This window comes from Passer montanus, unplaced genomic scaffold (genome assembly GCF_014805655.1).
Source record: "Passer montanus isolate IOZ18808 unplaced genomic scaffold, ASM1480565v1 scaffold33, whole genome shotgun sequence".
In the NCBI taxonomy this organism is placed as follows: domain Eukaryota; kingdom Metazoa; phylum Chordata; class Aves; order Passeriformes; family Passeridae; genus Passer; species Passer montanus.
Genome location: NW_024368041.1, coordinates 8,927,209 through 8,939,066, shown reverse-complemented (window position 1 = coordinate 8,939,066; position 11,858 = coordinate 8,927,209). Strand labels below are relative to the sequence as shown.

The following is an 11,858-nucleotide window of genomic DNA, read 5'->3' as shown; positions in this document are numbered from 1 at the left end:
TAACAGGTGGACTTGGTGATCTTGCAGGTCTTTTCCAACCTAAACTGTTCTACGATGCTAAAATTGTACAAGACTGCAAATCACTGGAACAGGCTGCTTTCACAAACAACGCGCTTTCAGCCCAAAATGTGTGAGGCAAACTAGCTGACGGATAGGCAGGAGCAGGACAGCAGTGTCATGCAAAGGACGAGACGTGCGATTTATGCCTGAGGGGAAGACACTGATCTCCGCCTGCCGGGGGGCCGGGGGGCCGGGGGGCCTGTCGCGGTTCCGGCGCCGCCCTCAGCGCCGCCGCCCGGGGCCGTTGCTGTGGCAGCGCCGCGCGTCCGGCAATGGCGGCGGCGCCTGAGGGCGGCCATGGTGCGCAGTGAGTGTCGGAAAGCGCCGCTTCTTTCCCCTGCTCTCCCCGGGCCCTGCCCTCATATCCCCGGGCCCTGCCCTCATGTCCCCGCGCCCTGCGCGCCTCCTTCGTGTCCGCAGAAGGGCAACAAAGCTAGGGAAGGGGCTGGAGCTCAAGTCTGATGAGGAGCGGCTGAGGGAGATGGGGGTGCTCAGCCTGGGGGCTCAGGGGAGACCTTGTCGCTCCCTGCAGCTCCCTGAAAGGAGGCTGTAGCCGGGGGACGGTCGCCCTCTTCTCCCGTGTGACAGGGCAAGAGATGACCTCAAGTTGTGCCAGGGGAGGTTTAGCTTAAATGTTGGGAAAAATTTGTTCGTGGAAGTGGTTCTCAAGCGCTGGAACAGGCTGAGCAGGGAGTTGGTGGAGTCAGTACACCTGGAGTTGCTTAAAACTCATGTCGATGTGACATTTAGGGACATGGTGTCGTGGTGGATTTGGCAGTGCTAGGTTGTACTAGATGATCTTAAAGGTGTTTTCCAATCCGAACAATTCTCTGCTTCATGTTCCCTCTCGCCACAGTTGTCTCCCATCCCCACCATCCCCACACTCCCCTGGCAGCTCCCTTCCCTCCTTCCTCCCTTGGATAATTGTCAGATTTTCCTCCTCCCTGACAATAACTCCCATGTTATCTCACCTGTAAAGCACAGGGGTTCCTTGCCTCCCAAAGCAGCCCCGAGAGGGCCAGCAGTGGGGACTGGGGTGCCCAGCCCCTGCAAGGGGGGATGCTGGATAGGGCCCAGGTGGGGACCCCTCCTTGCGTGGGCAGCCCCTGCAAGGGGGGATGCTGGATAGGATGGATTGTGTCAGAGCCCAGGTCTGTCAGATGTGGAAAAACCCCAAAATGAGGTAAAACACTCCATACTGGTACTTATGAATTGATCGTCTTTTACAGGTACAGCAGTGTGACCCAAAAGACTGAGTGCTCACACCTTTTACTCATGAAAAAGGAGTTCCCTTCCTCGGTGATTTTTCTTGTAATCTCTTTTGGTTGTATACTGTCACTGGACTGCCAGTCCCATGCTGGGCTCAAGCAGTGCTTTGGACAGGAGCTCCTTCTCCCTGCAGGAAGCTGGCAGATGCCCTTCTGGAGCAGGCACTGCCTGAAGGAGAATGACTTTATCTCCAGCACGAATTTGAGTCTTAAACTAATGGTGGCATACTTCACTTTTCTGAAATGCAGCTTCCCCCACCATCTCCTGATACACCTGCAGCTGTCCGTTTGCTTATTCTTTCAATTTCTTTAATGTTATCCTTAATTTCTGCTTTCTTTTTGTAGTAAAACATGTAATTTTTGGAAGCCCAGGTGTTAGAACTTCAAGATCTGTTCTGTCCATTTGATTGATGCCATCCCTCATTTCCTCCTGTGTTCATGGGAACCTGGGAGTAGCTGTGATCTCTCAGGTTGCTGCTCCAGTCTCCTGTTACTGCACACAACACCAGAAAATCTGGTTAATGAACTTTTTAGTGAGTTCAGTGTGTTCGTCAGTGTCCTGGAGATGCTGTTATTTAAAATTTTATGTAATATTTGTTTTCTCTTGCAAGCTTGTTTCCCTCATTCCTCTTAAATGAACTAGTTCTTACGCAAAATGTCAAATATTCAGGCAGTTCCCTACAACAGGATGTCAAATTAGGTTTCTAAAGCTTCACTGTAGCTTCTGTTGTGAAAGACTGTCTCTGCTTTACAAATCATTTGTTAATGGAAGTGGACATTTTTGCAGAATTGCAAATGGAAATTGGGCTGTAGTTAAGCTTTCAGGAATAGTTTGTATGACTTCTTTTTGTATAAAGGGTGTAGAACATAATATTGCCCCCAGTGTGTATGTATGCAAATTGGGGAATATTGTTTTCCTGCTCAAAATTACCTGGTAATAGAGGCACTGAAAAATCTGCAGCCAAACACAGTAGTATCCAGACTTTCTTTTTTTCTTTCAATTTCCAGCAGATTTGCCAAGTAACTTAATAGAAATGTCAGTCTTTTTTCATATTTACTGTGAAGACTGAAGTATTTAGTCACGATTATTAAATTTTTTTTTTCTCTTTTCTCTGTTACTTCAATCAAGTGCAAGGGAAGATGATTGTTCAGATGCAATAAACCTGCTCAATGTGGTTAAAAGAGACAAAGACACCTTTCCCAACATGATTTAAGTGCGGATGGGTTCCCCCCTTCAACCAATATCTGTATCTCCACATTTAATTCTGTAAATTAATTCTGTCAGGTGAAAGTCTTTCGAGAAGGGAGATTTAAGTCTGGCTATATTATATATTTATGTTATATTGTATAATAATACAATACAATATAATATAATATAAATACAGCCAGTTTCACCCTTTCATGAAGACTGCAGATAGAGGAGTTGTACAGACACATGAGAGTTTGGGCTGTATTGGTACACAGTTTGCTGGTCCATGTGAGTGTGTGCAGCCATCCCAGGACCACTAAGAAAACTGGATGATCTCACAAAACCTCCCTGGGACAAAGAAGTAAATAGTACTTTTAATTAATGCATGGTAGGAAGTTTGTTTTCACAGACCTTTATATATTTTTTCTTTTTATTTACTGTTCTTCAGATACTTTGTATAAGGTTTGTCTTTTTTTCAGCATTAAAAATCATGAAAATACCAATGCTAACTTGATTAAACCCTGTGTTTTTCTTCAGTACTTCACTATAGTCCAGTGCTTGTCAAGGAGAGGAAAATGCTGGCACTTTTTGGTGCAGTGTGCTGGTAACAAAGTTCTAGCATCTAGCTCAGAAGTGATCACTGGTTCTTGTAGAATTTTCTTACCTTCATTATACAGAGCCTTTTCACTGTTTGAAAGACTGCCCGGCATTAAATATTACAACAAGATAACTGAACCCAGGTCTCTGGTGTTTTTCAGCCACTGAAACTCCTTTGCTGGCTCTGATGAGCTGGTAGTGCCTAAGAAGTACCAGGTATACATTTCATTCTAACATAAACATTTATAAGCATGAGTTAGTTATGTCATAAAAAATATCTGCCCCCTTTCAGCATTTATTCTACTTATTTCTGTGCACACTGTGCTGCTGGAAGAATATGATGACACACTGTAGTTTTCTTCCCCCCCACCCCCCACTGCTGTCTGGGATGTGAACATCTGGCATCTGGAAATAAAACAGCATAAAACACTCCACTACTTGTCTATGTGAATCAATCTGCAACCCAAGCTATGCTGAAAATAGTGGCTGCTGGATTAATTTCTGCAAGGGTTGTATCACATTCTTATGGAAGACTCAGCAGTTTTCATATGGATCTTTCCAAAAGTTACAGGTGACGTGATTGTGTTTCACAGAAGATGTTTGCTGTGGCAGAGTGGGTCGAAGATATTTAGTACTTGATGTCTTGATATCTTTTCTGGCAGATTTTATTTTTGTTACCATTCCTCCCGGGCTGTTTGGTATGGTGGAACAAAATATTTTAATGATTTTATAATTTGCTCATAAGTCAGATGGCAGAAAACTATTAAAGGGAAATATGACATCTAATGTTTCTTTCAGTCACTGAAGATCTTGTTAGAAGACGTGCAGAACATAACAACTGTGAAATTTTTTCACTGGAAGAAATCTCTTTACATCAGCAGGAAATAGAAAAGCTAGAGCATCTGGACAAATGGTGTCGAGATTTAAGAATTCTCTATCTTCAGAATAACCTAATTCCAAAAATTGGTAAGTCTTTTGTCAGTATGATTCCATTAAAATGTATTCATATTCGTAATTTTGAAATCAGAAAAAAAAAAGTATTCTGTAATACTTAAGGGGATGTGTTCCTAACAAGAGTTCCTTTCCTGGTTTCTTTATTAAATTTCTAAGAAGCTCAAAAATTTTCAAGGGAAGTTTAAAATTAAAAATATACTAGTGAGATACAAGTGACTAGAATATGAGTGTGAACCACCGGTCATAGATTAAAATTTCAAAAATCAGGATATAGTTTAAATATCCCATCTAGTGGCAGAAAGTCAAAGAGTTTATCACATACCATGGACTATGATATCACTGGATTAGCTCTTTGAGGCTCTTTTTAAAATTTCATTTTCATGCAAATCATATTTTTTTTGTTAACATTGAAATATTTTTTATTCAGATAAAATATTTGCTTGTGTGCATGAACCAAACTTTCTGCAACAAAGCCTTAATTGTCTTCTTGCACCAGAGGACAAGATCTAATTTCATATGGCCTGGTTTAGTTCCATATTGGTAGATGTGGCATCAAGCCTTGGGCTGGAAAAGCTTAGATTCTGGGCATTGTCTAATTCTAAGTATTGTCTAGATGAACATTGAAAAGTTGGAAATGTTCAGAAATTATATTAGTATATCTCTTTGAAGTTCCTTAAGAGGAAGACAAGAATACTAAGGTTTTAGGAGGAAGTTCTGTGCTCAGAACTTGTAAGGCAAATCCTTTAAGTTTTCTCAAGGGACTCATCAGGAAACTCTGTCTCTAAAGTGAGAGATGTAGATTTAGCATTTCCTAACATGGAGGAATCTTCTCTCAGAGAGAACAAGATTTTTTAAACTGCTTTGTGCTTCTTTGCCCCATCACAAGAAGGACTAAAATAACTTGGTTTTCTCTCTGTTAATGAGCCCTTAATATGGCACAAGATTTCATTTTGTGGTTTTTCTGTCAACACTCAGGCCTCATTCAGGTTAGCACAGGATACCACATTCAGATTGTTGCTTTTTGAACACAAAATTTTTTCAGCAATTTCATTTTTGAGACTAGCAATTCCTATGTTACCATAATCTAACTATAGGAGTTGAAAATTATGCAACTTGCTGATTCATATATTTTTGTATAATATGACAGAAAACATTGTCAATAGGGGCTGTGTTACAAAGTATTGAAGTTGAGCAGTTATTGTTCCCAGTGGATACCAACATCTCCTTGCAGAGGACACAGCAGTTCCAAGCATGCTTCTGAATATCACAGAGAAATGGTTTTTATTTGCTCTGTTGGGCTGTGACTTTTCTCTTCTTAAAGCAAACCTTGATGCAGCTCTTGAGATCAGCCTCACCTCATGAGCTGGCAGGAGCTCCTCAGGCACCCCCTGTGTGTGTGAGTGGTATCACTGGCTTCAACACAGCTCTCACATCATACAGAAATACAGAAAGATTAATTTCATTACAGAAATATTGCAACAAAAACAAGCATCTGAACTAAGCTGCACAAATTCTTGCTGAGAAATTGATGTCAATGTTTGTTTGTGAATGATGTAGAAAATACCTCTCCAAGTTCTTAGTAAACTGTGGTGGGATTCATGTCACCGAATTTGTAGATATCTCACATTTCCCAAGATGGAATGTCTCACTCTGCTTTCTCAGCCATTCCTCTTGAATTAGATAGGTGTTTTATGGATTTGTGATAAAATGTGTTTATAGCTTTCCTTATTTATTTTTGCTTTTTTATTTTGTTTTTTCAGAAAACTTTTTTGTTTTTTCTTTTTATTAACATTAAAATATTAATGTCCCGCAATGTGGTACATATTCTGATTTGTCCTTTCCTATTTTTCTGCTTCATTGTTGCTTTAAAGTAAAGTAAGCAAGTGAAACCATCATACTTTCCAGTGCTGAAAACTGAAATAATCCATCTATGTTTTGTTACAGAAAATGTGAGCAAACTAAAGAAGCTGGAATATTTAAATGTAGCTTTGAACAACATTGAAAGAATTGAAAATCTGGAAGGTCAGATTTTGAAAAAAGCCATTTTGCCTTTTCATATTAGAACACTTAAGTTGTGACTTGGTGTAAAAGAGAGTGGAAGCCAAGAAGTATGCCCACCTGTATGGGTATTTGTGGATATGTAGAGGATCCTTGGGTGCAGGGTTTCAGTAAGTTCTTCTTTGTAGCAAGCACTTCCTACTGCTGAATTTTTCTCTTTGAAGTTTCCTAAATGTCTCCAGGTCACATTTCATCTTCAGGAATCAAATGTCACACACAAAAAGGTTTTGTGCTCAACACAGGTTGCACTGAGGGTCTGAGTTTTTTTAAAAGAGGTTTTCAGAGGACTTTTTTCTCTTTCATGGTTGAAATCCTGTCTGTTTTATCTGTGTTTAATACTTTATCCTGTCACTTTTGCACATTTCATGTGCAAAATATGGCATTTTCCAAAATTAAAATCTAAGACTTGGAGCGACCCATAAACACATTGCATATTACTTGAATAATTTATGACTTGATTGTTTTCTGTTTCTCAGTTCTGATTAGTCCAGTTGCTGAATCTTTCATGTGTCCACCTTGACAAAGGAACAGTTAAAAAGCCCCAAACAAACTGATTGGTTGGTTGGTTGGTTGGTTGGTTGGCTGGTTGGTTGGTTATTTGTGTGTGTGTTTTGGTTTTGTTTTGTTTTGTTTTTCTTTTGTTGGTTTAGTTGGGTGGTTGGTTGGTTTACTTTGTGTTTTTAAGTCTGCAAGCTTATTCAAGAGGATGGCTTAAATAAGAAGCAAGCAAATATACTAAACACAAATTTGAAAATGGTGAAGTAGGTAGTGAAGTACATATTTGGGAATTTGTTAAGAAAGTTGCATTTATTTTCATGCCACTAAATTTTAAATTAGTCTATCAGGCTGTATTATTTATTACTGTGATTTGTCATTTACTTAGGAGTTACAACCTTTGGGATTGGCCCTTGCATAAATTTGGGTTATTTAAATCCCCTAATAAATTGTTCTATGTTGTTTACTTTCTTACAGCTCAACTGTGCATAAAACTTAGCAGATAGACCAGGAAAGGAAAGTGATTACAGTGATGTGAATGAAAGTTGAGCTTGCTCTCAGCTAAACTTTTTACTCTTAGAGTCAAGTTTATGATTCATGGGCACCTTATGATTAAAGGAGAGGCTAATAAATTAAAAAATAAGATTTTGCACAGCATTTTGTTGTCTAATTTAGAGTTTCTGTTTGTAATGAATTGTTTTGGTACAAACACTTTCTCACCAGTATTTGCAGTTTAACCAGTGATAAAATATTTGCAATGACAGCTGAGTCCACAGAGTGGAAAACCTAACTTGCAATGAGTTTTTGGGAAATTTATCTTTGTACTTGAATAATATTACCAGAGATTAACCATACTCAGAACTGAAACTCATAACTGATCCTGCTGTCCTTAAGCAATTGGATTGGATTTTAGCCATATGATTGAGACTTGGCTGAGAAGGGGTATCAAGGCAATCAGACTGTCAAAAATAAAATCCAGCTTATCTGAAAATTAAATATTTAATAGCTCGTCTATGAATGTCAACAAAGTTTTGGTACTGATAAAGCCAATAATGTTATGGTATTTTGTGTTTTCTTGAGTTTGTTTTATTTCTGTAAATATTGTAAACTTATAAACTTTAGCTGTGAGTCACTCTTTCACTCAGAAAGAGTCTTGGAAAAGATGAGTTCTGATAGAATGAAACCAGTTTACAGAACACAAATGGAGACAGTTTTATATCCAGTTGTGCCTGTGTGTATGTATGTATATCATGTGTACAGTTATATTATGGACAAATTGAATTAGGGTTTCTTTCAAACAGGCTGTGAAGAATTGAAGAAACTTGACCTGACAGCAAATTTCATTGGTGAACTTTCCAGTATTGAATCCCTAAAATGCAACATTCATCTGAAGGAATTGTTTCTAATGGGTAACCCATGTACTGAATTTGAAGGTTATAGACAATTTGTAGTGGCAACTCTTCAGCAATTAAAAGTAAGATTTTAGAACTTAAATCCAAATAAAACATGAGTACTGTTGACTGAACATACTTATCCTAAACAAAATAAACACATGTACTTGGAAAGCTAATAGACTTTTTCTTAATGTTCGCAGGAAATTAAATTCTATTCCAAAGAACAAATTACTACAATAAATAATATAATAATTGGTTCTATTCTGATGGAACCACAATTATCCATTAATTTGTCTGTCATCTTTATTGGAGATTCTTAAACAAAAGTTTTTCAATTTTTTTTTTCCAATAAAAGTATTGTACAGTTCTGGCAGTTTTTTCCTCATGGTTGTTATATACAATGTATTTTAAAATTATTAGCACGATTGCAGAAAGTTAGTGGGTTGTTGATACCATTCCAACAATATGTACTAAACCTGCAGTGTGAGACAGTAAAAAAAATACAAATTGGTGTAAAATTGCACTACATTGCCTTGGCTGGAAATAGACACTTTGAGATTGTGGTTTTGTGCTGTGACTGAACTGATGTAACGATTTCCTGTTAATGAAGCAGTCTCAGGCCTGAAATATGTTCTCACAATTTTCCTCAGAGAAGCACAGGCACTGCTTAACTTATTAAGAGTAGATTCAACTTACTCAGTTGGCAATAAACTTAGACATCAAAAGAAATCATTTTGGGCCGAATGAAAGTCAGACAAAGACCAGAAATGGCTGAAGGGACTCTCTGTTATATAGTCTAATAAGACTAATTAAAATTCCTGGGAAATGCTGAAAGCAGGTCTTAGAAACACAAAACCATTTTCAGATCTGAATAGCAAATTATTGTTCATTCTTTGTAATAAAGTATAACTTACATAGTGCTATTGACATGTGAAAGATACATTTCTAATTATAGACAGAACTTAATTATCAAAATTAAACTACAATTGAATAGATTTACTGATTTGAATATGTTTATACTTTCTCACATATTTATATTGATTTTTTCCCCTTTGGGAAGTATTTGGATAGTAAAGAAATAGAACGTTCAGAGAGGATTAAAGCCCTTCAAAACTATCCAGAAGTGAAATGGAAAATCAGAGAACAGGAACAAGCTTACCTTCTCAAAAGGGCCAGAGAAAAGGAAGAGGCTCAAAGAAGGATGCAAGAAAGAAAGGATGAGAAACAGAAACAGATGGACTCTAAGCTTGGATGTGACAGGTAACAGTAAACAACAACAGTTTGTGAGTAAACATTATTCTTTCTTTATTCACAAGTTTGGCTTTTTCCATTAAAAAGTTTATATAAGTCCACTTAAATATTTTTGTTCATCTTTATTGTTGATTCAAGCAGAATTATTTCTCCTCATGCATGTTACCTCTAATGAAAAATATAATTAGTTACAAACATGATTTATTATTGACCTGCAGACACAGTTCAGTAAATTTTTTTTCTCCCAAAACTCCAAGCTAAGTTGTCTGGGTGCCAAAATAGTGTAATTAATAGTTTCTTTCAGGAGAACAGCTGGAAATTATTGTTTAAGGTAAAGCAGGGGTTCCAGAGAAAGCAGCTGTTCATCTATAATTGCTTTTGCCTTAGTATTATTTTCAGTATCTGAAGACTGAAATGGAATATTGCAGGCCTTTGGTGTTGATTTTCCTACTTCTTCCACTTCATGTCACTGACATTACCTAGACAGCAGCAGGATTGTTTTCTGGGGTCGTCTTCTATTGCTCTTGCTACTCATTTTATTTTTAATCCCTTAGAAACTGTTTTCTGTTTTCTGCCTGCACAACTTCAGGCAGCTGAAGTTCTGAGGTGTGTCCTCATAGATCACACCTGTATCATAAATTTAGTTTTCTCTCTCTGTTGATGGAGATTTACAGAAACTTAGAGCTAGGGAGAAAAAAATTATTCAGGTGTTAAGATTGCATTTGAGGCGATGCTCATTGCTACCTTATAAATTTCTAATCTGTTGCTGCCTAATATTGGGAATTCTTAAACAGCAGATGGACTGAAGGTTTTTTCTCACCTGAAAGTTGTGAGGGTATCTGAAAATTCTTTTTCTGAAGTTAAATCTGTTGGACTATCTATCCAACTATCTAGGTATAGCCATACTATCACTTCATAGTCAGGTAAATGAAAAAGCATTATGTCAAAATATGCTTTGTTGTTTGACAAAAGAAGCAGAGCAGAGAATGTTCTCCAAATATATAAGATATCATTCTTGGTAAGAATTGTACAGTTGTTATTGTTGAAAAAAATATTATTGCAGTAATTTATTAGCAAGTTACTCTTCCTTCATTTCATTGGGATAATATTTCAGTGATCTTGTTTAGCCCAGACTCCCCACAGGAAAAACCCGATCAGGCAGAAGGAGATGGAGAGCGGGAAGGATGCAGAACAGTTGAAAATGATGATGAAGACAGAAAATTTTGGGAGGAGCCTACACCATACACTCCAGAATCTAGATTAGAAACTCACAGATATATTGAAGAAAAACGGAGAGCTAAAGACAATGTAAGGTACTTCTTTGTTTTAATATTTTTGATGAATTGAAGAAGAAATTTTCAAGGGCACAGAGAGCAGGCAGGTGATTGTCTGACATTAAATATTACTGAGAACTGACAGCTTAAATCCCTGTTGTTTGTTAAAATAGGCTTATACAGTCTAAACTAAATAGTCATATTGTTGATTTTGTTTTCTTTCACTTTCTAAACTTCATTTAAATACTCCTTATTTTATTTGTCCTCAGAGTTTTTAAATATAATTTCTTATTTCAACTTCTTTTTACTTATGGTGTTTAGAAGTTCCACTTTTCTGTCGGCTAACTGTTTTGTGTACTTCAACATTTAACATTCTGCTAGAAACATTTATCCATATTTTAGATTGCATTATGTAATGCAGGTCATCCTAAAAGTTTTTTGCACAAGTGGAATTTCAGGCACTTTTTCCATGTAACTAAGAAATCTTTTTCTCATACTTTATCAAAGATATTTGTCACAAGTCATAAGATTCTTTTGTCTGTGCTATTTGGCATGGTGAATCTGAAGAAGTTTGGTCCCTGAAAAGTCTTTAAAATTTTATAAGCTTGTTACTTGTTTTGCTGAACATGAAAAATATATGCAGATACTTGCAAAAACCCCCAGTATTTTATTGCTGCTGGCTTATCAGTTCCACAGACATTGTAAACAGTGTCTTTTTATTTACAATGTCTTTTTCCTTTCTTTTTTCCTCTCTCTTCTACTTATAGAACATAATTTGTGCTGGGGATTTTTTTAGCTGTTCTTTTTAAGGGCTTGCTTTTTAAAATTTTTGTCAAGGCTAAGTATTGAAAAAGTCAGTCCTATGGAATTCTCCAGGAAATCTGGAAATGTGCATAACTTGTTGCTATTATTAATTCAAGTTCTAGCACTTTCCTGGAAGAACTTCTGTGAAACTCAGCTTCTAGCCAGTTAGAGTTCTGCTGTGTTTGAAAATGCCTTGCTCTAGTCAAAAGCAAGTGTATTCCAAATGCTTCCCTTTAAAGATTCAAACAGTATTATAATAAAGATAGAATAATTAATTTCTGAATTTTTCTAAATTTCTAAGGCATTGAAAGAGTTTAAAAATCCTTTCATGGGTCATTTAATTTAGTGTTGAGAAAGTTTCATGGCATCTCCTTAAAATGGTTCACATGAATAGACAATTTCATCTGGGAACAGATTATTAAAAGCTAACAGGTGGTAGAATATAATTTGGGAGCTGTTTCTGAGAACATCTTTTGAACAGAGTGGTGGCTCATTCATTTTGCATTTAAGTGTC

General features: G+C 37.3%; 1 protein-coding gene across 3 annotated transcripts in view; it reads left to right on the top strand.

Moving 5' to 3' along the window:
* The first annotated feature begins 337 nt into the window (after window positions 1-337).
* DNAAF11 (dynein axonemal assembly factor 11) overlaps window positions 338-11,858 on the top strand; it is a 36,471-nt gene continuing 24,950 nt past the window's right edge. The window contains exons 1-6 of one of the 3 annotated variants that reach the window (XM_039715528.1): window positions 338-367; window positions 3,913-4,080; window positions 6,013-6,090; window positions 7,923-8,095; window positions 9,076-9,275; window positions 10,394-10,579. In XM_039715528.1, the coding sequence (XP_039571462.1) occupies window positions 358-367; window positions 3,913-4,080; window positions 6,013-6,090; window positions 7,923-8,095; window positions 9,076-9,275; window positions 10,394-10,579 (815 nt within the window). In that variant the 5' untranslated portion in view covers window positions 338-357. Of the gene's footprint in view, window positions 368-3,912; window positions 4,081-6,012; window positions 6,237-7,922; window positions 8,096-9,075; window positions 9,276-10,393; window positions 10,580-11,858 lie in introns of those variants that run through there. The other 2 variants (XM_039715529.1, XM_039715530.1) reach the window with 2 other exon arrangements.